Genomic DNA, 26,838 nt, shown 5'->3' with positions numbered 1-26,838 from the left:
GAAGAAGCCCTGGGAGCCCACGACAAGCCAAGGAGTCAGAAATCTCATTTTTAATATAAATCTTTATTGTAAATTTTGTGACAATTGCAGTAAACTTTCAGCTCGAGCTAAAGAAACATCTCAGCTTTGAGTCCAAAACACTGAATACTGAAACTTGTGGTGACCGATTAAAATGTTTGGTTTTACAAAATTGAAAAATATAAAATCCTGAAGTTCTCAAATAGGCACAATATGTCTCAAGTCGTCAATCCTGATTGAAAGTGATGCAACAATTTGAATATTTTTTTTGAATCCATAAAAAAAAAAATCACATAGTGGTCAGCTGTCATTCACGAGTCCAGCATTCAAGTTAAACCGACGCTCGACCGGTTCAGAATTTAATCAGGTTTGGAGTAAGATGTAGCTGAACTAGTCGTCTGTAGGAATAAGTTAGCACCAGATAAACATAACTAATATCTTTAATGTAAAAGCGCACTTGCTTTTAAGCTGCTAGCATGAAGAAGACCTCTCTAGTGGTCAGTCTGATTAAAGTTCGGTAAAAACAAGTTGAAGATTCAGTCTAATTAAAGGCACTGACCGGAAGAGACAGCCAGACGATGGCTGTGTCACAATTCCGTACTACACACTACCACTATGAGGTATAGATTATATGCTAATCTTAACAGTGCAGGTTTAGCTGCTTTGTACGCGCAGTGTTAACAGGAAGTGATGTAGCGTCGCTATGCTAATACAAGCAACACAGCAGGTTCTATAACTGACGTAGCTGCTACACTTGTATCATTATATATTTTGTTAGCCATTTTGTTCTAGTAATTGTTCTAGACGTGAGTACTTCCTGGGCCAATCCCCCACTCTGGGTGCAGCCAATCAGAAATGCACCCTCTGTGGTTTTAATTATTATTGGGAATAAAGACTAAAATGACCTGCATAGCAAACTAAAACTACACTATATGGACAAAAGTATTTGGACACCTGCTCATTTATTGATTCTTCTGCAAAATCAAGGGTATGAAAAGTGTTTCTCCTGCTTTTGTTGGAGTAACTGTCTCTACTGTCCATGGAAGAAGGCTTTCTACTAGATTTTGGAGTAGAGCATTGCTGTGAGGATTTGATTGCATTCAGCAACAGCAGTGAGCTCAACTCATCCACCCCCAAAGCGTCCCAAAAGTACTGGGTGGAGCTCCACCACCATCATTCCAGAGAACACAGTTCTTCCACTGCTCCACAGCTCCTCAATGCTGGGGGGCTTCATACCCCTCTAGCCCACGCCTGGCATTAGGCAGCATGGTGCCAATAGGGTCATGATGCTGATCTGCTCCTGCAGAGAGTCCTATTCTATTGGCAGTACTTCTCTACAGGGCCTAGACTAGCTGTGTGTGTGTGTGCATTTGAATCTGTGTGAGCAGCAATGGGTGCACCTTAAAGTAGCTGCATGTCTTTATTAGAAAGGGTGTCCACAAACATTTGGACATATAGTGTACTACCCTACACTTTGTGTGAAGTACTTTAGATGTAAAAAAAAAAACAAAAAAAAAAACAGCACTGCTTGACCTAATCTGAACCCCGTCCACAGGCATCGTCCTTCAGTCGGTCACCTCGCTGTAGTAGTACTTCTGCGCCGTTTCGCTGAGCGTCCAGCTGCCGGCGCGGAACTCCAGGATTTCGAGCAGAAGCAGCCGCCCCAGGGAGCTGAGGCCGTCCTGCAGGAGGAACCCGTCCCGCAGCAGGCAGAACAGCTCGTCCATCCGCTGCAGGTTCATCTTCTCCAACTGCTCCCCGATACGGTGGAGCTGCAGCACCAGACAGTCCACCTGAGACACATCAGACCCAGTGACTGACCTGAACTGCAGAACTGGCTCTTAATGCATGAAAGGAGGGCTGGACTGAGGCTGAAGAGTGCGAGTGGATGGAGCTCACCTCCTCTTCGCTTTTCAGGGAGTCAGGCTGGGCCAGTCGGAATAAGCAGTCGTATACCGGGTGCACCAGTGCCATCATGGGCATGTTATTCACCTGCAAACACAACAACAACAACAATAAAAAATAAACAATTTTGGACAAAAGTATTGGGACACCTGCTCATTCACAGTTTCTTCTAAAATCAAGGGGATTAAAAAGAAAAGTTCCACTGCTTTTGTTGGAGTAACTGTCTCTACTGTCCAGGGAAGGAGGCTTTCTGCTAGATTTTGGTGGAGCATTGTGGTGAGGATTTGATTGCATTCGGCAACAGCAGTGAGGTCAGGATGTTGGATGATGATCACCACCCCACCTCATCCCAAAAGTACTGGATAGAGCTTCACCATCCATCATTCCAGAGGACACTGGAAGTTCTTCCACTGCTCCACAGCTCAATGCTGGGGGGCTTTATACCCCTCTAGCCCACCAATGGTGCCAATAGGGTCACCTATTCTATTGGCAGTACTTCTTCTCTACAGGGACTTGACAAGCTGTGTGTGTGCATTTGCACTTGCAATGAGTGCAACTTCAAGTAGCTAAATGCATTCATTAGAAAGGGTGTCCACAAACATTTGGACATAAAGCCACAATTACACCAGACCTTTATCTGGACACTTCCTCTATTTCTTCTCTATTGACTCACACTTCTGAGCTTAGCCCCTCTCCACTGACCCCAAACACACTCGGCTGAAGCAGCAGTGGGCTTGTGCTGATCGTGTGTGCGCTGATGCTTCACCTTGAGGTAGTCGAAGATGTTGCAGATGAAGGAGACGAGGCACACCCACTCCTGAGTGGATCTCTTCCTCGTCTCCTCGCGAGCCTTGAACTCCTGCTGCAGGCGGTTCAAGAGGTTCCGGCGGAACACGCTGCCGCTGCTCTGCTTGGCCTCCGCCTGCAGGGGGCAGCAAGTACCAGAGGGGTCAATAAGACACTGCTGACACAGTAATAATTACTGGCTGTAGAAACAGACACATCTTCACCCCTTAAGGTATGAGTTTACTTAATCAGGTAAATGAAGGTAAGTTAAGTAAGTCAGGTAAGTTACATTTCAATGATTCAAGAATCATGTTTGTACCTGGATGCCTCTGGAAACCCAGTCCTGTTCTGTCCGTGTTTAGTTCTAGTTCAGTTCTGTTGAGTATTTGTTCAGTCCTGGTTCAGTAGGTTCAGTCGTGGACAGTTCTGGTTTAGTCCTGTTTATTAGGTTCAATTGTGTTTAGTAGTTTCAGTCCAGGTTCAGTTCTGGTTCAGTAGGTTCAGTCGTTTCAGTCTTGGTTTAATTATGGTTTAGTCCTGTTCAGTAGTTTGAGTCTTGGTTCAGTCCTGGTTCAGTAAGTTCAGTTCTAATTCAGTCCTGGTTCAATCGGTTGAGTCCTGGTTTCATAGTTTCAGTCCTGATTCAGTAGGTTCAGTTCTGGTTCGGTCTTGATTCAGTAGGTTCAGTTCTACCTCAGTCCTGATTCAGCAGTTTCAGTCCTGGTTCAGTCTTTATTCAGTAGGTTCAGTTCTGGTTCAGTCCTGGTTCCGTAGTTTCAGTCCTGATTCATTAGGTTCTGTCTTGATTCAGTCCTGATTCAGTAGATTCAGTCTTTATTAAAAGGGTTCAGTTCTGGTTCAGTCGTTTTTCAGTAGGTTCAGTTCTGGATCAGTAGGTTCAGTTCTGGTTCAGTCGTTTTTCAGTAGGTTCAGTTCTGGTTCAGTCGTTTTTCAGTAGGTTCAGTTCTGGATCAGTAGGTTCAGTTCTGGTTCAGTCGTTTTTCAGTAGGTTCAGTTCTGGTTCAGTCGTTTTTCAGTAGGTTCAGTTCTGGATCAGTAGGTTCAGTTCTGGTTCAGTCGTTTTTCAGTAGGTTCAGTCCTGGTTCAGTCTTTATTCAGTAGGTTCAGTTCTGGTTCAGTCCTGGTTCAGTTCAGCAGTGTATCAGTTCTGGTTCAGTACCTCCTACAGTGTGGTCAGCATGTTTACCTGCACTATGGTGAAGCAGATGCGTCCGGCTTCTTTGCTAAACACCTGATCCTTCAGAGACTGATCCACGATCACATTAGACACTTTCTCCAAGTCCACGGAACCGGGATCTGACCGAGACACAGACACCCTGCCTTCAGAACAGCTTCAGAAAACCCAACCCCACCAATCAGCATCCACCACCACCACCACCACCACCAGTTCTCCACCACCAACACAAACGAGATGCTAACTGGTCCTGGTTAGCCAGGTCAGACTGCCGGCCGTGCTGCCAGAGCGAGGACCACTCACCTTTCAGTGCTGTTTTGAGCAGCTGCTGTGTCTCCATGTCGAAGGACTGGATCTTGTACTCCTCTTTTGATGAATCCTCCATTCTCTTGAGAAAACAGTGTTTGGGCAGCAGGACCCCCGCACTGCAGGACGACACAGTAACAGCACTTAGTACGATAAACAGACACCTCCTCAACCAGCGCAGCGTGAATCAGGACCTCCAGGCTGCTGACCAGCACTTACCAGACAGACATTATGACTTTAACAACAGCGGTACAGCTAATGAAGTCGGCCTGGTGGTCTCTCTGACGAATCAAAGGTATCACCCAACAGTCCAAACGGAGTGGAACTACAGCAAGCCCAAAACCCGTGCCGTCACCAGACTGGATCTGACTATTGAAAGCCGGTCTCTGCTGCTTGTGTGGAAGGGATAAGCAGGATTAGGTGAGCGGGACATGCTGTCCAATCCCTTTCAGCAGATCCACAGGCCTCAGAGAAACAGGAGCTGGAGGTGATCACCGGCTGACAAATTCAGAGCCCTGCAGCTTCTGATTGACGGAATTTCATCTAGATGTTAAAATGGCAAACTGGTGATTGATCCTGGATTGAGACCGGGACCCCGTTTACACCCCGTCACTTCATGCGTCTCGGGTATCAGGAGTATATCTGAATCCTGGTCCAGCGGACTAAGGCGCTGTCAGTGTGATCAGAGGGTCGCTGGTTCGAATCCTGATCACGCTGCTAGCCATCGGCAGCCAGAGCCTGGGAGAGCGCAATTGGCCTTGCTCTCTCTAGGGTGGGTAGATGGCGCTCTCTTGGAGGGGGCGTGTGTTTGGGGCGTTGCATGTACAGATTTAAAATATAATAACTTTCTTTTGATATATAATGTGTATATATATATATATATATGTCCCGCTCACCTAATCCTGCTTATCCCTTCCACACATATATTTGTTATATATATATATATATATACACACACACGCGCACACACACACACACACACTGGTGCTCATTTGCTCCTTACCATTACATATTATATTATCTACACAATACATTAAATTTATTTTTGTAGTATTTTTATTTTTAATAAATAAAAAAAATTGTATTTAAAATAAAAAAAAAAACAATACATGTAAAAAATGCATGACTTCAAAGTCAGCAATTTGATTAATTAAACTCTCAAAGCTTCACCCAGCCTCCACCCAGCAGCCCTGCAACCCAGCAGCTCAGCAGCCCTGCAACCCAGCAGCCCAGCCTCCACCCAGCAGCCCAGCCTCCACCCAGCAGCCCAGCAGCCCAGCAGCCCAGCCCAAACCCACGCATAGCCCAAACTTTCAGACCCCGAAATCAAACCTCCCAGAACTTCTGGTGTTTAATAAAAGCAGGAAACTCTGAACTAAAACCTTCCTCTCACTTTCCTCCCAGACACTGATCTCCGGTCAGTTTTGGGAGTTTTGGGAGTTGTTTAAGCTCTAGTTTAAGTTTAGGATCTAGTTTTCTCTTTTCGTTGTTTGTGTTTTAGTTGATGTGACAGGAGACTCACTTTGATCAGAAGTGCTGAAGATGACAGAGCTTCATCTCTGAGGGTCTTCCTCTCCAGGTCCTGTAGCTGTTGTTTAGCTTTAGCTACGCGGCGGCGGACTGCTGCATATGCAGCGATGTCAGGCTTGTGGACGAATCGGTTCATTTGAATCGGTTCAGTTTAAGTATCTGTAAACTGAAGAAAAAAATATCTTATATATATATGTATGTTTTTATCTGTTTTTATCAGTTTTTTCATGAACATTGAAAACACTAATGTTTAACCTGAAAAAATTAATTACAAACTAATTAATGAACAAACATATTTCTCTTTTTTGATAAATAAACAATATTTAATCATTTAATTTAATAATTAATATTATTTAATCATTAAAAGCAAATATTTTTCAACTTGAACAACAATTTAAAATGTGTAAATAATATTTAAATATTTTTCCCACCATTTATTTTATATCTCTAACATATTTTTACATATTTAAAATATAATATAACTTATATAATATATATAAACACAACATAAAATAATTTAATAAAAGTGTATTTAACAGAAAATGTATTTAACATAAAGTAATACAGTTTATTCATACTTATCCTCCTTTTATTTTTTTACTGTCAGCTTTATTATCTTTAAAAATAAAAAATAAAACATATTCTCTGTTGCTTTTAACATTGTAATTGATCAGTATTTGTATTTTTAAAGTTTTGCCAGAACAAATAAAGTAAACCCTGAGTTTTGAGTAGGAGTCCCAACACTGAGGATTCATCAGTGAACCGTTCTGAATCGTCCTAAAGAATCGACAACTGAATCGAACCCCAGTGCAGTGAAGCTGTAGATGACGCCTCGGTTCACATAGGTGCGCCTGTGGACGCCGCATTGGCTGCCGGGACATGCGTCAACGCCGCCGCCATATTGGCCCAGGCAACTCGCCACGCCCCTGCTCTGGACGCACCATGCCGGACTCGTGCGCAGCCTGGGGCTGTAACAGGCGCCGCGCCGTCCGGACCAGGTCTCAGGGAATTACCTTTCACAGGTGAGCCTGAACAGCTGCTGTCGGCTGGATTCGGCCATTATAACTGTGTGTGGAGAGCTGACCCGCTGGTCACCAGACTCAGGCAGAGAGCAGAGACTTTCTAACAGATCCTGTGAATACATTATTGTAATAAATATTAATATAATATTTTTTAATAAATAAAAATTGTAATGAAACCGAAGCTGAGCGACTGACTCAATGAAGATGAAGGTGGATGAAGGTTTTCCAAAGAGAAAAGGTCAGGGAGGCAGAGGGAGTAGCCTTAAGATATATTATTATTAAGATATACTATATTATACTATTATTATTATTATATTCATTATATTCAATTACAATTTTATTTACTTTACTATTACTATTTATTATACTATTGTACTACTATGTACTATTGTTATTACCACTACTGTTATTATTATTATTATTACTGTTTTTATGGACTTAATATAGTGTTTTACTGCTGTGCTATACTGTATATTGTTATGCTACTACTCCTACATCACACTTTACACTCGCCATATTTCATTTTTTTTAATATTAATATTTTTACCATGTCATGTAAATATGTTATCCTGCATTTATCCTCTGGGGATCAATAAAGGTGAATGTAGGTTATCTTATAACTGTCTGTAATTCTTGGAGTATATTTTCTGTTTCATGTACATTCAGTTATATATAATTAAGTTATACATTAAGTAATTCAAATCCAGATTTTCGTTTGTTTGTTTGTTTATTTTTTACCATTATTTGCGAAATTGAATTAATATCCACTACGTTAGCTTTAGACTACTGCTGGCAATAATAATAATAATAATAATAATAATAATAATAATAATATCCTCTATCGATTTTAGAAGATATTAGAACTGGAGTCACAACTTTTTAATTTATTCCACGTAGTAAATGAAAAACCCTCCAATAAACACAACTTATTAAATATAATATAAACATTATTGTACTTTTTAACCAGGGAATCCGCGGCTGCTTCGTTTACTTGTAGTTGTTTACAGGCCGGTCTTGCCTGGACCAATATGGCGGACGCGTTGACGCATCCCCCAGCGGGCCGAAGCGGCCAATGCGGCGGCGGCTGTATGGGAACGTCAACAAAGCCGCCATCTTGGAACGGTTAGCTTGCGTTTTTCAGACTGAGGAGCCAAACATCGACTTTGGGGGTAAAAATGCCACAAAACTGTGCAGCTTTTGAATGCATGACGAGGAGAAGTTTGCAGACGAGGAACCAGGGCATTACTTTTCACAAGTAAGAGCGTGTTTCACTGCAGATCCAGTCAGTAAGTTATATTTAAGTAGCAGACTGGCTGATTGGCTTTAATGGGGCCACCCTGCGCCTCCATGGCCTTCTGTTTGCAGGTTAAAAGGTGTAGGGAACACTGCTAGGTTTGCTTACTAAAAGTCTATGAAACTGCCCTGTGCTTGAATGGCCCCATGGTTGCTCACTAAAAGGTCTACATGTTCCTAGGGCCCTTTGTTTGCTCACTAAATAGTCTAGATAACTGCCCTATATTCCTAGTGCAACCCAGCTATACCCTTATTAAGCTACACACTCTTCTTGTATTCAATAATTAACAGGTTTCCCAGTGATCCTGCCCTTAAGAAGCAGTGGGAATTCGCTGTCCGGAGAGAGGACTTCATCGCCAGCCCTTCAACAGTTCTGTGCAGCCAGCATTTTAAGGAGGAGGACATTGACCGGACTGGACAGATTGTGCGCATTCGAGAAGGAGTTGTCCCATCTGTCTTCAGTTTCCCACCACACCTCCAGAAAGTAAGTTTCCAAATCACGTTTTTGTGTCTTTAAACATGATTAGATTTGTTTTATGTGGGACGTTAGTAGATACTTATTATTGCTCTGCTTTTGTGCCACGTTTCTGTGATTTTAGCAGCCTGTGACGCCAAGAAAAACCAAAACGTCGCAAAAAGCCACGGCCCCAGTTCAGGTCCCGGAACAGACAGAAGCTGTGGAGGCTGAGAGTCAGCCTCGCGAGGTGAGGATTTGGCCCTAAAGTGATCGTCCTATAGCAACGGTAAAAGTAACCATTGACACACCTGTACAGATGTCCTTTTCTTTTCTGTAAATATATTTTTCAGCTCTTTATTACCTTTAGTACTTTCTACTTTTTTTAATTTATCCCCTACCCTATTTATTGTTTAGTGTCATTTTCCTTTAGTTTAAGACTGTGTTCTGTGTTTCTTTGTTACTTGTCATGCGTGTTGCTCTCACCAAGACAAATTCCTTGTATGGGTAACATACTTGGTGAAATAAAGAGATTCTGATTCTGATTCTGATTCTGACACATGATTGTTGTGAGTTTGTGAGTGTATATAAATATCTAGACATGTTAACCTTGCACAGGAGCACTCGTATGCAGCACCCGCTTCCCTGGAAAGAATGAAGGACAAACTTGCCCAGGCCCACGCAAGGATGGAGGAGCTTGAGCGACAACTCCGCAACGCCAAAGACCGAGAAAGGAGGTGCAAGACCGCACTGAAGAGTGTGTTGCACGATGCTTCAGTCACAAGAAAACGCCTGCGCTTGTCGCTTCAGTCCGCATCACTTGGAGCCCCTGTATAACTCCTTCAGATCATCAGGGTAGGATGTGTTCACATTAATATCGAGCCATTCGCCATTATGTTGATGATCACACTCACACAGTCTCTGATGAGTTGGACTGTGGTACAGAACTCAAACGTTCGCTACGGTGCAACTTCTCGTTAATTGTCCCATGAAAACTCTGCGGTTTTATCATTTCAGGTGAATCTCATGAATCGTTGTGGGGAACGCAACGGGGACACTGGCAGCTGCAGGGCAGGACTGTGTACTGATCTGCTGCAGAAGGTTCTGGAGTCCAGGCAGATGAAGAGGACGGCTCATTTTGAGGATGTGTGTGGGGATTGTGCTGGATCACAGTCTTGGGGAGAATGAACTTGTGTATAAGACTGGGTTTATTTACGTGACAATGGGTTTTGTTAAAAAAATTATTTTAGAAATAACTTTTTACCAAGTCACAGAGCAGCAACATACACATTTACATTTACACACACTGATGGAAGAGAGAGGAGGAAAAAGACACAGGTAGAGACACACGGACCAACAGTGGCCTCTCATAATTCACATAAATGGTTTAAAAGAAGAAAAAAAAACGAGCTTAGTACCCAAATCGTTCAGTAGAGGAAGCCAGACGCTTCGAAAGACAATCGATTATCTTAGACAAGTTGGAAGCCGAGCGGTAATGAATGTAAAGCTGTGGTTTTGCGTCTGATCTAAATAATAAATATAAAAAAAGAATTCCCCTGTAGGCACTTGTGCATGTGCAGCGATGATACACAGAACATAACAAAACAAACACAAGAAGCCATAAATAAGGTGCATATATTAACGGAGGATTCCACCACTTATTTTTATTATATAGAATAATTTGGTGGTTGGGACGTAAACAAAGTCAGTTAGAGCGCGATTGGCGTGAAACACTCCGAAACACATGCCTTTACATTGGTGGTGAATGGAACAAGGCATCGGTTGCCATGACTACACAGAAAGCCATACGCAGATATACCCGTTTTATTTCCTATCCAAACCCACCAGTGAAGCTACATGAGTCTTCTGAGTTTTATATGGAATGATGATGATGATGATGATGATGAAGGTAAAATAGTGAATAGAGAATCTCCACTAATCCAGTTCTCTTTAGGGACTACTTTCTGTAGCCGCACTACACCCTGCAGCATGTATCCCTCCACCATTTTAATGATCTGATTTTAAAAGCAGGTTCTAGAGCCGAGCTCTTCTCAGAACTCTGGTAGAACCGTGTCTCAGGCATCAGGCAGCGTCTTCGTCACCATTAGGTGAAGAACTTTCTGTGAGGAGCTTTTATTATTAGAGCTTCAGACGTCTGCTTCCCTTCACCTCCACTGTAGAACTCATCCAGCTCTGACTGGGGGAGGTTATCTAGAACCGAGCGTTTCACACCCAACCTTTGACACAGTCCTTTCTATCGAGATTTGAAGTAACTGGAGTCAAAATGTTTTATTAGAAGCTTATTAAAATCGTTTGAGAAATGGAAACACTGCTTACACAGCTACATGTAGTTGTTGTTTACCGGCCAGTCTTGCCTGGACCAATATGGTGGACGCGTTGCCCAAAAATAACTTTGTTTACATTTAACGAATATTGGTGGGAAATAATTGGTGGAATTCACCTTTAAACACACACTGAGCTGGAGTTGCCATTCTGAACTGTTAGCAAGAAAACGATGTAATGGAAGTATATGTGTTTCAATAAGGTAAAAAAAGAGATACCATATCTGTGCGAACATTGTGATGACATCTGACCATCTCATATAGTACAAGTCCTAAAAGTGTAGAAAATAATACATCCACTCACTCAGCCTGACAGCGCTGGGACGTGGGATATGTAACATTTGTAGAAACTACATTTTTTTGACATAGTGGGCTCACACTGATGAAACTAACCGAGCTGCAGAACTCTTAGTGGTTGTATAATTGAGTAAAGTTCTCCAAATCACTGGATCACGGGCACTGGCTCGAGGCCATCTGCAGACCACCGAGGCAGTCTTGTCTTTCCAAATAAGGAATTCCGGATATGGGCAGTTTTCCCCTATGAGATAAAAATGAGCTCCTATGCTCCTATGTAACATGAAGTCCCTGGACCCTCCAAAAGAACGTCACACTGAGCGATCAGCCTCATCAAAATAATACCCACACTTAGAAGACCTTGGCAGCAGTAGAGCACAGTTTAAGTAGCTGGTGTTATACACCAATCAGCCATAACATTAGAACCATCTACCTCATATTATATAGGTCCCAAAAAAGCCCTGACCCAGTCGTCCAGAACACCACAGTCTGGTTCATCTTCGAGAACTGACTGTTCACTCACTGCTTAACATGTAGATCCACTGGAATCAGATCAGCCGTGCTCTTCCCTTCATCTATCACTGGTTTTAATGTTATGGCTGATCTGTGTATAACAGTATTGAAGTAGGTGTAACGTCGTGTGTTGTCTCTAACACGCAGCATTAGCACGTAGGCCGCAGCAATGCTCACACTTCGAATATCTCTAAATCAGTTGTGGTATCGTGAAAAATGCTGATATTTATTACGTTAAAAATAAATCAATTTATTTAGCTAAAACACTAGCAACCAGCTAGTTCCGTGCTAGCGTGACCGTGACCCGGAGAACTGTGCTTAAACGGTGTTTAAAATCTTCTTTAAAAAAATAAAATAAAGTAGTAAACACAGAGTTTTAGCTCAAATCTACAAACAAATTTGTCTAGTTTTGCTCCCAAACTGATCACGCGCCGGCGATTAGCCGTGCTAGCCTGCCGGATTTCCAGCATGTGCTGTGAAACAAGACGAAGATGTCCCACGTTACGAGAAAGACAGTCCCTGAGTTCAGGGCAAGGAGGAAAGTCGCGTACAACGGTTATTTGTGGGTTTTGTGAGGTATTGGAACAGTGCAACCAGAGGAAGCTAGCTAACATGGCTAACTATGAATGAAGGCCGGTGATGTCGCTTAAATTCACTATTAGCCAGGTTGAGCTTAGCTTGGCTGCACTGCCCTCTTAATAATTACAAAAATAAAGCCCCAAAAATGAATGTACACACTTCCCATTATCCTGAATGACTGGAGTTTGCTTCCTTAGGTTTTTACTGAAGCTGCAAGGCTAACTAACTAACAATGGAAGCCTACGGTTAGCCTACGGTTAGCCTGAGGCGAACTGCTTGGCTAAATCACCTCGGTTTTGGTATAACAGGAAATTTGTTTTAAACACCAAATTTAAATAGGACCGTAAAATGTGAAGCAGTGAATGAAGACTAGCTTGTTAGCATCATGACAGGACAACTCTGAGCACTCTGACTGACTGTTAGCCAAGTTAGCATCGGTTGTGTGTCCGAAACTGTGCCCTATTCACTGCCCCTAGGGCACTATTATAGGGTACAGGCTTTCACAAGGTAGGGAGCGAATTCTGGACCCCTAATTATGCGCGAGAGCTCACTGCTGTGGGATAGGAGATTACGGTGCATACTTTTTCTGTACCATTGATGTGTACATCACACGTCTGCTAGGGTACACCGATAGTACAATACTTACTGAGGTGCACTGAACATTCAGGAAAGTTTTCGGACACCACTACATAATGGCGGAAATGTAAAGTAGTGCACTATTTAGTGACTAGGGTGCCGTTTCGGACACAGCTCTAGTCTATAAACGTGCTTGAGGTGTTTGGGCTCATGTGTAAAAACTGTTCGAGCAGTTTTACGTCAGTCAGACCAAACTCAGACTGTAAAATGATTAACGTTAATTTGAGAGAATTTAAAATGCAATGGTCCGAGACACACGTGTGATGATTTAGACATGCAGCATGATGCCAGCTGTAGGCTTTAAGCTCCCATTACTACATTAGCCTACATAAGCTCAGGTGCAAAGCACAGGAAGCAAAGATCAGACATTTCAGACCTGGCTGATCAACATATTTTGGGGTTTAAATGGAAAACCGTGGAACTACCGCTTTAAAATGTTGACACTTCCAGAGATGCAGAAGATAAAATCATTTCAAATGAATTCTAAAACCCTCACACACTTTATACACACACAGCTTCCAGTTCCTCTGTGCTTCAGCTCTCCTGCTCACGGGAGAGTCTTCAGGTTGGAGATGGCGCTGGTGAAGAACTCGTACCAGAAGAAGGTGAGTCCAGTGGAGACCGCAGCTTTCAGCAGGCTGGGGGAAAGCCCCTTAAAGAACCCGCGCAGACCCTCCTCTCTCGATATCCGCAACGCACAGTCCACAAAGCCCCGGTACGTCCGCACCTGCAGAGGAAAACGCCACCAAGAATCAGACATACGCTACATGGACAAAAGTATTGGGACACCTCATTCAGTGTTTCTTCTGAAATCAAGTTGTTGGAGTAACTGTCTCTACTGTCCAGAGAATTACTGTGAGGATTTGATGGCATTCAGCAACAAAAGCATTAGTGAGGTCAAGATGTTGGATGAAGATCACCACCCCACCCCATTCCTAGAAGTACTGGATGGAGCTCCAACATCCATTTTTTCCAGAGAACACAGCTCTTCCACTGCTCCACATCTCAATGCTGGAGGGCTTTATACCCCTCTACTAGTCCAGCATGGTGCCAATAGGGTCATGATGTTGATCTGCTTCAGAGGGTCCTATTCTATTGGCAGTACTTCTTCTCTACAGGGACCAGACTGTCCTAACAATCTGTGTGCAGCCTATGAATGTATTCATTAGAAGGAGTGTCCACAAACATTAGGACATACAGAGTACTCTCCTGCTGGACTGTGTGAGTGTAAGGCCTGTACCTGACCGAAGTGTGCTCTGGCCTCCTCGAAGCCTCCGACCTGCAGTCTCTTTTTGAAGAGGTCGAACGGGTAGGTGAGGGTTTTGCTGATGACCCCTGCGATGCTGCCGCTCAGCAGACTCTGCAGACCACCTGAGAAGAGCAGGAAGTGTGAAGTTAGAGCGATGAGGCTAATTAGCATCATACACACTACAGGAAGCGTGGTTACGGACACTGTCTATAAACATGAGCTACAAGACAGCCAAAGTTCAGACAGCAGCAGAATCCTCCCAGAATCCACCACCTACTTTATTCAGAGACCTCCCTCTGACTGCAGATGGGCCCTTTTTTTAAAACCTCCCTGAACTGTGATTGGTTCTGATAACCTCCTTGTCGGTTCTGAGACCTCCCCTGACTGCCATTGGTTCTAATAACCTCCTTGTCGGTTCTGAGACCTCCCCTGACCACCACTGGTTCTGATAACATTTTTTGTGTCGGTACTGAAACCTCCCCTTGACTGCCATTGATCTGATAACCTCCTTGTTGGTTCTGAGACCTCCCCTGACTACCATTGGTTCTGATAACCTCCTTGTCAGTTCTGAGACCTCCCCTGACTACCATTGGTTCTGATAACCTCCTTGTTGGTTCTGAGACCTCCCCTGACTACCATTGGTCTGATAACCTCCTTGTCGGTTCTGAGACCTCCCCTGACTACCATTGGTCTGATAACCTCCTTGTCGGTTCTGAGACCTCCCCTGACTACCATTGGTTCTGATAACCTCCTTGTTGGTTCTGAGACCTCCCCTGACTACCATTGGTTCTGATAACCTCCTTGTCGGTTCTGAGACCTCCCCTGACTACCATTGGTTCTGATAACCTCCTTGTCAGTTCTGAGACCTCCCCTGACTGCCATTGGTTCTAATAACCTCCTTGTCGGTTCTGAGACCTCCCCTGACTACCATTGGTTCTGATAACCTCCTTGTCGGTTCTGAGACCTCCCCTGACTACCATTGGTTCTGATAACCTCCTTGTCAGTTCTGAGACCTCCCCTGACTGCCATTGGTTCTAATAACCTCCTTGTCGGTTCTGAGACCTCCCCCCTAACCGTGATTGGTCCTAATCACCACCCTGTTTCTTTAGAAACCTCCCCTAATTTTGATTGGTTCTGATAACCTCCTTGTCCTAAAAATCACCTTTTCAGACCTCCCCCTGTCAGTGATTGGTCCTAATCACTGCCTTGTTTCTTCTGAGCCTTATTGTCAGACCTCCTAACTGTGATTGGGTCTAATCACCTCCTTGTCGGTTCTGAGACCTCCCCCCTAACCGTGATTGGTCCTAATCACCACCACCGCTGTAGCCCTGACCTTTAGATTTGGAGCGGTCATCCTCCATGAGCTTTTTAAAGACGTTGTAGAAGAAGAACTGCAGGCCTGCATAAGGGAAAACGGCCACCAGCGTGGGGGTGAGGCCTCTGTAGAAGGTGAGCGCCCCCTCTTGGCGGTACATGGTGAACACAGCTTGCCGGAGTGTTCTGTACACCTGCAGGTCACATATCCATTCAGCCCCACCATTACACCAACAAACAGACCACAATCAAGCATTCTAATTTACAGTGGAATTACAGTGTAGCTTAATACCATAATCCTAATTAAATACATCAAATGTAATTGTAATTAATTATGTAATTACATTTAAATACTAACAACAGTAATTACTCTAGACGTGTCTGCAAAGTGAAGCACACCTGGAGCGGGGGTGTGTGTGTGTGTGTGTGTGTGTGTGGGTACCTTTGGTTCTCCTTGAGCGGCAAAGCGTGTGCGGAGTGTGTCGAGTGGCTGGCAGGCGATGGTTGCCGAGCAGGCCGCTAAACCGCCACACAGAAAGTGAACCCCGGCCATCTGGCTGTTATAGGAAGTGTTCTTATGGACGATCTCTGTCAGCGCCTCGAAACTGGCAAACTGCACACACACACACACACACACACACACACACACACACACACACACACACACACACACACACACACACACCATACATAACGCTCATCATAATGCACAGTGCTGATTGGCTGAGATTTAGGACACATGTGATTGATCTGGGAGTTTCCTCCCTGAACCGAACCGGTTTAGCTGTTATCAGTAACAGGTCCAGATCCGGGTCCGGACATCTGCTCTAGATTTAGTAACGGTCAGTTCAGACTTCACATGGCAAAGTCTGCATGGCTAGCAGAGTACCACACCGAGGGTAATAACCCCCTCCCCATGTGGTTAGCACTATGCTAACTGGTTTGCCATAAGCTACTATTCCTTGTTAGCTACATCGCTAAAACTAAAGAAGCCGGTCTTCAGGCCTCTGCTGATTGGCTGTAGGGGACAGTGTGCGGATTTGTAGAGCAGCATCACAGCGATGCCGTTCCTGCTGTGCGGAGTGTGTGTTACCTGAACAGCCCCGTAACACACAGACAGCAGCTGGGCGGGAATGTGGCCTTTCCAGAAAGCTGGCAGTCCTTCCTCGACTAGGATACAGCGCCAGGCCTGCAGCAGGCCGGAGTACTTCCCCTGAGGCTCTCTGGAGGAAACGCACTCGATCTGCAGCTACACAGCAAACACACACACACACACACACCATCATACACATACACAGCAAACACACACACACACACACACACCATCATACAAATACACAGCAGCACACACACACACACACACACACACCCACCCCATCATACAAATACACAGCAGCACGCACACACACACACCCCATCATACAAATACACCCCATCATACAAATACACAGCAGCAAACACACACACACACCCCATCATACAAATACACAGCAGCACACACACACACACACACACACACACACACACACACATAACGAGTTTAACTGGGGGTCCGCTGTTGGATTTAATACAGTAACTCGAGGGAAGAAGCCCCTCACAGTGAGACGCCTCCTTCCCCTTATTTCCTCCCTAATCAGACTTCCTGAATGGTCACGGTCCCAAAAACTCCCATATCCCATAGCGGCCAGTGGAAAATACTGATCTGTGCAGGTTTATTTAATATTGTTTAATAAAATGTGATAAAACTAAAGTTATAATTGTAATTTTATATATTTTAAAAAGACAAAACTGAGACATTATATATATATATATATATAAATTGTGTAAAACACAGGACGGTAAATTGATGCTAGATTATGGCTTCTTACTGCAGGCAGATAATAAATATTTTATAATCTTTTTTGTTTGTTTTTTAGCTTTTTTACTCTACATTTATCTTTTTTAAATAATTTGTTTTTAAACAATATTATTTACTTTCTTGTGATTGTGATTTTTCAGAATACTTATTCCTGCAAGATTTATACCATTATTTAAGACTATTTAGGCTAATTATTAGCAGATTTGAACCAATTTATAAAAATAATGACTTTATTTAAAAAAGAAAAAAAAAGGAAAATTAAATAAGAAAAAAGGAAACAAAATTCGACTTTTTTCCTTGAAAATTGGAAATGTTTTTTGGAAATATTCACTTATGTTCCCAGGAGCTTTTATTAGAATTACTTTTAATTTAATTATATAAAGAAATTGTATTTATTTATTTATTTAATTATTTATAAAAAAAATCTACAACATTTTAACAACATCCTTTTTATTACAACATTTATTTTAACTAGGCATCCCTACACTTTTGATGGGTGCTGTAACTGTGCCTAAAATCCTGAACCCACCCCGCCTCATCCTGTGGAGCAGGCGCTGGGCGGTGCGGTCAGGAGGAACTGTGACTCATTACGTGAGTCACGCTGTAGTCACTCGCACCCTCTCCACCCAGAACCTCGGAGAACAGCCCGACGTCTGGGGGGAGGCTAAAGCGACCCACTGCTGAGCCAAAGCTGATACTGGGCTGGGCTGACCGGCTCGGTTTGACCCAGTGTGTGTTCTGCTCCGTGGTTTGTGGGCCAGTGTGTTTGTGAGGGTCCTCCTGTGCTCATGTGTGTTCCCCTTTTATCCAAAGCCTGATGCCTGGCCCCCGTAACACCTAGCAGCATCTCAGTAACCCTCCATGCTGGTGTCAGTCCTACCTGGAACCTGATCTTGACCACGTCCAGCGGGCTGATGATGGCCCGGGTGACCATGCCGGCCGCTGACCCTGCCAGAGCGGCCTCCTCCGGGGTCAGAGCTGAACTGGGGTCATATCCTACCATCCCAGCTCTCCAGTGGGGCCTGTGTGCTGAACACACACACACACACACACTTAGATGAACATTGCTGTGAGGGAGATTTGACTGCATTCAGCCCCATGAGAGCATCAATGAGGTCTGGCTCTGCCACTCCTTCTCCATCACTCCAGAGATCCCCACAGCTCAATGCTGGTGGGCTTTAGACCCCTCTAGCTCAAGCTGGGCATTGGGAAGGGTGACTCTTTAGGGCGTTTAGCTCGTGCACATTTCACCCCAAAGCCTGAACCCGTCCCAACAGAAACACCAGCAAAGTCTCACCTCTGAAAGACCACTACAGCAGACACGGCCTGGGTCCGGGGGCCGGGGGGGGGGACACGCTACATTATGGGGTCACCAAAACCTCACGGATCTCTCTGACAGTGTTGTGAACTCGCCATGAGGGCGAATCGAAAAAGCCCAATGACAAGCTGAGAGGCGGGCGCGTCCCAAATCGCTGGGAAATAGTGCACTACGTCTTACGTCAGGGATTTCGAGGTGGACTTGACTCTATAAGAGATTTGTTTAATAAAATGAGATCATTCATACTTACCATTAATATCGTATGTTTATCTAATTGTGGCTAATTGTCGTTTTTTTCAGTGTCAAAGTGAATGTTTTGGATAATAATAAAAATTAAATATCGTTATTATTACGTTATATTTGTTAGATTATAAATCAGTTGTGTTTTAAGAAAAGACAGGTGGAGAATTTAACCAGCCTAGGAGAAGAACAGAACATCAGTCAAGTTTAGCTAATTAAGTAAAATAATAAAAGTCAATTTAATTAAATTATGTGAATGATCGTAGTGGATACAAAACAAAAACTAAACAAAAACTATAAATAATAATAATAAAATGCGAAATCACGACAAAGGAATGGGTTATTAGTACGTGCTGTGCTGTTTTTCTCATCCTTTTTCGTCATATTTCTCTGAAACGGCATCTTTGTACCTAAATAGGGCGCAAGAATCGAGTGCACGAGTGCGTCATTTGGAACACAACCTCTGTCCGTCACTGTTTTCGCGTCGTTGCTGCTGCCGGTCACTTTCCCTCGTCGGATTAGTTCCGGTCCAAATTTAATCTCAGATTAAAAAAAAAAGGCTAAACTCTTTTTGTGTGTTTTAATAAACTCAAAAATACAGTTTTTAAATCAGAATTAATTATAACTTTTGACAGTGAGCTTAAAGCTGAGGAAATATGGGAAATATTAACATAAATACGCAAGGCATCCATTCCTTGCACTAACTACTGTGTTTTTGCTTATATATCAATATATAAACAAACAAGCGTTCTGGTTTAAAATAAAAAAAATGAAGAAATATAATACATTAAAATGCAATTATTAATTAATATCTCGTTTAGACCCCGCCCGAAAGTGAGGCGTGGCGTGTGCTGATTGGACGCTGGACGGCAGAACGAGGAAGAGCCAGCAGTGGGAAATGAATGGAGGTGAAGCAGATTGTGTGTGTGTGTGTGTGTGTTGATGTTTTGAGTGTGTGTGGAGTTCATGGCCTGGTCTGGGAGGTGTGTGAGACTGTCCTTTCTGCTCCTGCTGGTCCGGTTGGTGAAGCTGGACGATACCGGGGGCTGGTGAGGCTTTTTACTCTGCTTTAAAGTCAGGGGGGTAAAATGGGCTCTGTCCCATTATCATCCCACCTGCTCGCTTCTGCGGAGGTGCTGCAGGCTGGTGCTTTACTGGGGCAAAGGAGAGACTGATTCTCAGCAGGTGTCTGTGTTCATGTGTGGAGGAACTACAGCTTGACCATTATTTTGTGATTGAAGAACCCATATCCTGCTTGTTAGTCGTTTGTTTCATATATAAAATTATAAACATCTGTTGACCTCTATAACACTAATATACCACGTATTCTATAATGGTAAATATGTGTATGGTAATTCTATACACCTATTAAGCAATACATATATATTAATAATTTGAGACGTTCCTTCATTGGTTCACTGGGATGTTTTGGGTCATTGTCATGTTGCATGGTCCACCTCCACTTAAGCTTTAGTTTTTGGACCGATTGTCTCACAGATGTCTGACGCCCCCTATGATTCAATAAAGTGGTAATGTTGTGTGTGTGTGTGTGTTTATGTAGTGTAGTGTGTGTTTAACCGTGTTAACAATGCATTAATGATGTCACTATAGGGGTCTGGAGTCCAGTCTGAGCGATGAAGGCGAGTGCAACGTTGACATCCGGGATGTGAAATCCATCACACACTCCGAGTTTATACAGCAGTGAGTCTGTGTGACACACACACACACACACACACACACACATACATACATGCATACATGCATACATAATACTGCATTAAATAATATCTATTATTATTATTATTATTGGTATTGTTATTATTGGTATTATTATTAATGTGTGTGTGTGTGTGTGTGTGTGTGTGTGTGTGTTTTCTTTGTTAACAGATATGCATACTCTAAGCCTGTGGTACTGAGAGGAGTCCCTGATAACACGGTAAGACGTGACTTCACCCAGCACAGCCTCAGTGAGGATAAACTTACACTGTGTGTGCAGTAGAAGGCTGTGGTGATTCAATTGAACATTATTATTATTATTATTTTTATTATTATTATTATTACTATTAATACTTACATAATAAAAGTATCTATTTAATAAAGTAAGAGCTTTTTATTTGGCCCAGATTAAAATGGAATCAAATTGTGGTGAAATTAAAGACGCAACGATTCAGTGATTCATTTCCTAAAGAGTCACGATCCAGCCGAATCATTGTGAGCTCAGAGATTCAGACCCTGTGATTGGTGCTTTCAGAAATTCCGCTTCCTGTGCTCCAAGGCCAGTTTGCTGAGAGAGTACAGCAATAAAGTAGTCCGCCTGAGTACCGCCAACACACACTCCTACAGGAAAGGTACACACACACACACACTCACACCTTATACATACACAAATACATGTGCATTGAAGTTCACAGTATGCAGACTGAGTGAGTGTTCCTGTGCAGTGGATGTGCGGTTCGAGGAGTTTGTGAAGTTGCTGTTGACCCCTCAGTCTGAAGATACGCTGGGCAGCGGTCAGTACCTCATACTACTTCACCCACAGTTCATCATTAAAGCCTGGGGTCTTTCTGCTGTAGTGCAGAGTCAGTTATCCAGTCAGTTAATATTACTCAGTATCCACTCTGAATGATTCTGTGTCCACTCTGAATGATTCTGTGTCCACTCTGAATGATTCTGTGTCCACTCTGAATGATTCAGTATCCACTATGAATGATTCTGTGTCCACTCTGAATGATTCTGTGTCCACTCTGAATGATTCAGTGTCCACTCTGAATGATTCAGTGTCCACTCTGAATGATTCAGTATCCACTCTGAATGATTCAGTGTCCACTCTGAATGATTCAGTGTCCACTCTGAATGATTCAGTGTCCACTCTGAATGATTCAGTGTCCACTCTGAATGATTCAGTATCTACTATGAATATCCTCTTTTAAATGACCTCTTTGTTTTCCCTGTGATGTTGCATTAATTTTTTGCTGTTGATGGTGTGTGTGTGTGTGTGTGTGTGTGTGTGTGTGTGTGTGTTTGTTTTAGATACGCTGTATTTCTTTGGTGATAATAACTTTACTGAGTGGCGCTCTCTGTTTGATGAGTATAAGGCTCCACCATACGGACTACCACACACTAGCCCCGCCTACAGCTTCGGAATTGCAGGTAAACACACACACACACACACACACACACAGTAATAAACATGCAGGTTGTGTGTAATTGGATGGTATAGTCATGGCTTAAAAACAACCATCTCTCTCCCTCTCTCGCTACGTCACTCTCTCTCTTAGGTCCAGGTACTGGAGTGCCGTTCCACTGGCATGGTCCTGGCTACTCAGAGGTCATCTATGGTAGAAAGGTGTGTGTGTGTGCCTGTAACTTTATATTTGTTTTTTATTATTATTAGGTGTCACTTATTCAAGGTGTGTGTGTGTGTGTATGTGTATTACAGCGTTGGTTCTTGTACCCTCCTGATCATTCTCCTGAGTTCCACCCCAACTTCACCACCCTGTCTTGGCTCACACACTCCTACCCCAACCTGGAGACACACGACAAACCACTGGAGTGTACCATCAGACCAGGAGAGGTGACTACACACACACACACACACACACACCACTGATACGTGAACGCACATTTACAGCTTATGAGAACATCTCCTCTACTGGCACCCAGCTGCACATTTTAATGCCAAACAGTGTGTGATGACTTGCTGTTAGCAACATGCTAATTTCTGTAGTTAAGCTTACATTACATGTTAGTTAAATTAGCCTCATACACCATATGTCCAAAGGTTTGAGTGAATGCAGTCCATCAAATCCTCACAGCAATGCTCCTCCTCTAGAATCTAGTAGAAAGTCTTCTTCTCTGGACAGTAGAGACAGTTACTCCAACAGAAGCAGGATCAGCTCTTTTTTAATACCCTTGATTTTAGAAGAGACGTTGAATGAGCAAATGTCCCAATACTTTTGTCCATATAGTGCCAGAGCTAAAGAAGCCAGATTTTAGGCTCCAAACCTAACATGACCTGACTGATCGAATACATATGGGTTATTGGGGTGAAGGATTCTGGGTAAATTAGATTCTTTATAATTAATTGATCTCACCTGCTGTGTGTGTGTGTGTGTGTGTGTGTGTGTGTGTGTGTGTGTGTGTGTGTATAAAAACACATTAGGTGCTGTATTTTCCGGACCGCTGGTGGCATGCTACTCTGAACCTGGACACAAGTGTTTTCATCTCCACCTTCCTGGGTTGACCTCAGAGGTCTCATTTAAAGGACCAATCAGAGCATCCCATCCACTGACATCACTCCAACAGGACCAATCAGAACCCTTCGTTTACTGACATCACTGAAAGAGATCACAAAAAGGACCAATCTGTGCTCCTCTTCACTGACATCACCCCCAAAAGGACCAATCCGGGCTCCTCTTCACTGACATCACCCCCAAAAGGACCAATCCGGGCTCCTCTTCACTGACATCACCCCCAAAAGGACCAATCCAGGCCTTCAGCTTCATCTTACTATATTAATATTCAACCTGCTCCTAAACCAGTGCTTTTATGACAGGAGCTGGTCACTCAGGAAAAATGTGGTTTTAAAAGGAGTAGAAATGATCTCAGTAATTTTACAGGAAACAGAAAGCCTGCCTGGTGAAGAACATGAGGAGGTTCAGCTCAGATCATTCTTGGTGCAGCTTAAAGCATCTCATCTCTTTTAGATTTGAATAAAAATGCTTTTATGAATAAAAGTTTAAAACAAAACTGACCTTTTGGAGAGTTTTTGCATTAAAAAACAGCTAATATAATATTTGGACAAAAGTATTGGGACACCTGCTCATTCACCATCTCTTCTGAAATTAAGGCTATCAAAAAGATTTGATCCCGCTTCTGTTGGAGTAACTGTTTCTACTGTCCAGAGAAGACGGCTTTCTACTAGATTTTAGAGCAGCATTGCTGTGAGGATTTGACTGCATGTAGCAACAAGAGCGTTAGTGAGGTCAGGATGTTTGATGGATAATCATCACCCCACCTCACCTCAACATCCCCAACTCATGCAAAAAGTACTGGATGGAGCTTCACCACCATCATTCTAGAGAACATAGTTTCAGCACTATGTTTCGACTCCTCCCATGAAAATCAAACGTGTGGTCTTGTTATGTCTTTCTGATCCTGCCACAGTTTCCTAAACTGTATCAAACTTTTAAACTTGTTTATTTGCTTTTCTGACGTTTTCTAAAGCAAATGTGCTAGATTTTAGTGGGTGGATTAAAAAAAGATGAGATTGGTGACAGTCTAAATCCAGTGTTTATTAGCAACATAAGCCAACATTAGCTGGAGCCTTCATCTCTTCTGCAAACCAAGGGAACTCAACCCAGAGTCGTAGCTTCATACAGGTTGAGCTCAGTGCTACAGGTTTGGCACCAAATCCACTTGTTGAATAAAAGTACAAAAAAGAAATAACAACAATAATTATGAAAACACTCCTAATATGCAGGAATTAAAGGAGTATAAGGAAGGACGCTACCTCTGATTAAGGAACAGGGTAAACAGTGGAGGTTCAGAGGTGAACATAATGGACTGAAATGGATGAATCCTCAAAACTTGCAGTTTTCTCTTATTTTAATGCCGCTAATTCAGATCCTGAGCTCGGTCACACACACATTAGACAGGCCCCGCTGATGGCTTTGTGTGTGTGCTAGTATGTGCTCTAGTGTGTGTGTGTGCTCTGCAGCCACAGAACATCCTTCAGGAGATGCCTCCATGTGGCATTCTCTGCTGGGGTCACTTCTTCCAGACCAGCTGACCAGCAATGTAGGTTTCTCTGACCGTCAGGGAGTCGTCCAGAACGATAAAGTCTGCACACACACATTAAAGCATAGCAAATCCTTTTTTTTACCCCATATAACTAATGTTAACTTAATAACTACATAATATATGGATAAAAGTATTTGGACACCCCTCTTTAACTCCAGCGTGGTTCTGTATGTAATAGGAGACGCCGCTGCAACAACAACAAGTCAGCTGGTGAAATTTCCTCCCTCCTTCCCCCATCAGCTGTGACTGGTATTATTATTGAACGGTGGAAGTGTTTAGGGGGAACAGCTCACAGAGAGCAGCTCAATGAGCCACTGAGTGTCCGACCACGTACAGAGCGGAGTCAGGGCCGAGTGCTGAGCTCAGAGCAGAGTGCACAAAGCCTCCATAACTACCTCCTCTGGCATAATTAGCACACCGGGAGCTTAGTGGCACAGGTTTCCATGGTCGAACAGCTGCATGCAAGCCTAACATCACCAAGCACAATGCCAAGAGTGGGATGGAGTGGTGTAAAGTACACCAGTCTGGCACAGCAGTCTGGCAGTCTGATGGACGAGTCTGGGTTTGGCGAATGCTGGAAGAATGGTACCTGTCTGACTGCACTGTGCCAGCTGTGAAAGTTTGGTGGAGGAGGGATAATGTTATGGGGTTGTTTATCAGGGGCTGGCCTATAGGCTCCTTAGTTCCTCTTAGTGCTCAGACACATCTTGTAGAAAGCCTACCTGGAAGCGAAGGGGGAGGGGGGGGCAACCCCATATTACTGCCTATGGGTTTAGAATAGGATGTGATAAAAGCTACTGTAGGTTTAATGAGTAGGCGTCCCAATACTTTTGTCCAAAGTGTAACTACTGTTTAATACATGCTGTATACCAGTCACACTCGTCTACAGCAGAGTGTCGTACCTGCGTCTGCGTCGTAGTCCAACGTTCCCTTCCTGTGGCTGATTCCCAGCAGCTGAGCCGGATGCAGGGAGGCAGCCTCTAACGCAGCCTCAACGGTACAGCCTGAGCGCGCGCGCACGCACACACACACACACACACACACACACACACACACACTAATGTAATGCTACTCATACAGGGTCAATAATTCCCTCTGTATATAAACACACACTTGCTCACCTGAGGCCTGTCTGAAGTGTCTTACACACATGTCCATGGTTGCGATGCTGCCACTCAGAGTTGTAGTTCCTGGAGGAAAGACAAGGAAGACCCCTGCACCTCACGTTTTACTGTCAATATTGTGTGTAGGTGTGTGTGTGTGTGACACCAACCTGCAACATACGCATGGAGTCCCTGTATATGAATCTCTTGCTGTCCAAGTGTGTGTCGGCCTGCTGGTAGGCCCATTGCTGGAACAGCATCTGTGACCAACACCAAGCCTGTACACCCACACACACACACCCACACCCACACACCAATTATGTATTGGTATTTATCTATCCATTTATTTTATATGGAGGACTTATATAACAGTGTGTATGCACGCGCATGTGTGTGTACCTGCTGGGTGGGACCTGTGTGCTATTCTCAGCGCTGCAGGGTGTGTGTGTATTCCGTCAGAGATCATGCCGTAATACACAGTGCGTCCTGCAGGCACATTGTCACTGGTAAGCAGTCCCACAATGCCCGGGTCACGGTGATGAAACTGCAGCAGAAATGTGCCTTTACATGGAGAGAAATACACACATACACACACAGGCATACACACACATACAGGCATACACACATACATACAGGCATACACAGATACACACACATATATACAGGCATACTCACATACATACAGGCACACAGGCATACACACATGTACACACACACATACAGGCATACACACATACAGACAGGTGTGCTGTACAGGGACTTTGGGCCTGGAGTTGACTGCGCTGGTATGAAGGGTATGGAGTATTTACACCCCAGTGAGCGTTTAGTACCTTTATATCTGAGAGCGTATGAGAAAATGTGCTGAGATGATTATGCATTTATTTAAATAAACACATAAAATAAACATAAATAAATGTAAGGATTAGTAGAGACGCCTCAGCATAGTATCAACAACTACATTTACTAAATGGGACTAAATCCACCTGGAGATTACTATTATTAGTAGTAGTATAATAACACTTATTTTTACTGTAAAGCACAGTAAAGCACTGTGTGTGTGTGTGTGTGTGTGTGTGTGTGT

General features: G+C 43.5%; 5 protein-coding genes across 6 annotated transcripts in view; 2 read left to right on the top strand and 3 right to left on the bottom strand.

Moving 5' to 3' along the window:
- Positions 1–66: 66 nt before the first annotated feature.
- Positions 67–5,850, bottom strand: mif4gdb (MIF4G domain containing b). The gene is made up of 6 exons (XM_072674514.1): positions 5,733–5,850; positions 4,208–4,329; positions 3,917–4,026; positions 2,690–2,845; positions 1,918–2,010; positions 67–1,811 (listed from the first exon to the last, which is right to left on the bottom strand). The coding sequence occupies exons 2-6, from the start codon at positions 4,287–4,289 to the stop codon at positions 1,584–1,586; spliced, it is 669 nt and encodes a 222-aa protein (XP_072530615.1). The 5' UTR covers positions 4,290–4,329; positions 5,733–5,850; the 3' UTR covers positions 67–1,583.
- An 814-nt stretch (positions 5,851–6,664) lies between these two features.
- LOC140551621 (THAP domain-containing protein 6-like) lies at positions 6,665–10,110 on the top strand. Of its 2 annotated transcripts, none has more exons than XM_072675118.1 (5): positions 6,665–6,762; positions 8,347–8,539; positions 8,655–8,759; positions 9,128–9,364; positions 9,527–10,110. In XM_072675118.1, exons 1-4 carry the CDS (start codon positions 6,683–6,685, stop codon positions 9,344–9,346), a joined length of 597 nt encoding a protein of 198 aa, XP_072531219.1. In that variant the 5' UTR covers positions 6,665–6,682; the 3' UTR covers positions 9,347–9,364; positions 9,527–10,110. The 2 variants fall into 2 exon arrangements, with proteins under 2 accessions (XP_072531219.1, XP_072531218.1); XM_072675117.1 differs by lacking the exon at positions 6,665–6,762 and adding an exon at positions 7,888–8,017.
- On the bottom strand, positions 9,718–18,707 carry slc25a19 (solute carrier family 25 member 19). The gene is made up of 7 exons (XM_072675115.1): positions 18,592–18,707; positions 18,175–18,323; positions 16,530–16,685; positions 15,879–16,049; positions 15,456–15,630; positions 14,114–14,244; positions 9,718–13,600 (listed from the first exon to the last, which is right to left on the bottom strand). The coding sequence occupies exons 2-7, from the start codon at positions 18,295–18,297 to the stop codon at positions 13,421–13,423; spliced, it is 936 nt and encodes a 311-aa protein (XP_072531216.1). The 5' UTR covers positions 18,298–18,323; positions 18,592–18,707; the 3' UTR covers positions 9,718–13,420.
- A 1,034-nt stretch (positions 18,708–19,741) lies between these two features.
- jmjd8 (jumonji domain containing 8) lies at positions 19,742–23,601 on the top strand. Its single transcript, XM_072674509.1, has 9 exons — positions 19,742–19,901; positions 20,464–20,553; positions 20,740–20,788; positions 21,104–21,200; positions 21,294–21,362; positions 21,883–22,002; positions 22,131–22,198; positions 22,292–22,426; positions 23,015–23,601. Exons 1-9 carry the CDS (start codon positions 19,819–19,821, stop codon positions 23,093–23,095), a joined length of 792 nt encoding a protein of 263 aa, XP_072530610.1. The 5' UTR covers positions 19,742–19,818; the 3' UTR covers positions 23,096–23,601.
- A 530-nt stretch (positions 23,602–24,131) lies between these two features.
- Positions 24,132–26,838, bottom strand: part of amdhd2 (amidohydrolase domain containing 2) — a 5,829-nt gene continuing 3,122 nt past the window's right edge. The window contains exons 8-12 of the mRNA XM_072674508.1: positions 26,157–26,301; positions 25,928–26,035; positions 25,776–25,844; positions 25,557–25,658; positions 24,132–24,695 (exon numbers count right to left, since the gene is read on the bottom strand). Of these exons, the coding sequence (XP_072530609.1) occupies positions 24,622–24,695; positions 25,557–25,658; positions 25,776–25,844; positions 25,928–26,035; positions 26,157–26,301 (498 nt within the window). The 3' untranslated portion in view covers positions 24,132–24,621. The remainder of the gene's footprint in view (positions 24,696–25,556; positions 25,659–25,775; positions 25,845–25,927; positions 26,036–26,156; positions 26,302–26,838) is intronic.

The sequence above is a fragment of the Salminus brasiliensis genome, chromosome 3 (assembly GCF_030463535.1).
Source record: "Salminus brasiliensis chromosome 3, fSalBra1.hap2, whole genome shotgun sequence".
Taxonomy (NCBI): Eukaryota; Metazoa; Chordata; class Actinopteri; order Characiformes; family Bryconidae; genus Salminus; species Salminus brasiliensis.
The sequence above is the reverse complement of the archived record's forward strand: the minus strand, read 5'-3'. Positions and strand labels throughout refer to the sequence as shown.

What these genes read in the sequence shown, in the direction of transcription:
- jmjd8 (XM_072674509.1), top strand. Translation starts at nt 19,819, where the DNA reads ATGGCCTGGTCTGGGAGGTGTGTGAGACTGTCCTTTCTGCTCCTGCTG. An exon ending in CTGGACGATACCGGGGGCTG is followed by an intron (nt 19,902 to 20,463) that starts GTGAGGCTTTTT and finishes ATGTCACTATAG; the next exon opens with GGGTCTGGAGTCCAGTCTGA. An exon ending in TGAAGATACGCTGGGCAGCG is followed by an intron (nt 21,363 to 21,882) that starts GTCAGTACCTCA and finishes TGTTTGTTTTAG; the next exon opens with ATACGCTGTATTTCTTTGGT.
- slc25a19 (XM_072675115.1), bottom strand. Translation starts at nt 18,297, where the DNA reads ATGGTAGGATATGACCCCAGTTCAGCTCTGACCCCGGAGGAGGCCGCT. An exon ending in TGTGTTACGGGGCTGTTCAG is followed by an intron (nt 16,050 to 16,529) that starts GTAACACACACT and finishes GTGTGTGTGCAG; the next exon opens with TTTGCCAGTTTCGAGGCGCT. An exon ending in TGACCGCTCCAAATCTAAAG is followed by an intron (nt 14,245 to 15,455) that starts GTCAGGGCTACA and finishes TGCTCTTCTCAG; the next exon opens with GTGGTCTGCAGAGTCTGCTG.
- mif4gdb (XM_072674514.1), bottom strand. Translation starts at nt 4,289, where the DNA reads ATGGAGGATTCATCAAAAGAGGAGTACAAGATCCAGTCCTTCGACATG. An exon ending in GCTCAAAACAGCACTGAAAG is followed by an intron (nt 4,027 to 4,207) that starts GTGAGTGGTCCT and finishes TGTCTCGGTCAG; the next exon opens with ATCCCGGTTCCGTGGACTTG. An exon ending in TCTGCTTCACCATAGTGCAG is followed by an intron (nt 2,846 to 3,916) that starts GTAAACATGCTG and finishes TGCCCCCTGCAG; the next exon opens with GCGGAGGCCAAGCAGAGCAG.
- LOC140551621 (XM_072675118.1), top strand. Translation starts at nt 6,683, where the DNA reads ATGCCGGACTCGTGCGCAGCCTGGGGCTGTAACAGGCGCCGCGCCGTC. An exon ending in CAGGGAATTACCTTTCACAG is followed by an intron (nt 6,763 to 8,346) that starts GTGAGCCTGAAC and finishes AATAATTAACAG; the next exon opens with GTTTCCCAGTGATCCTGCCC. An exon ending in TCCCACCACACCTCCAGAAA is followed by an intron (nt 8,540 to 8,654) that starts GTAAGTTTCCAA and finishes CTGTGATTTTAG; the next exon opens with CAGCCTGTGACGCCAAGAAA.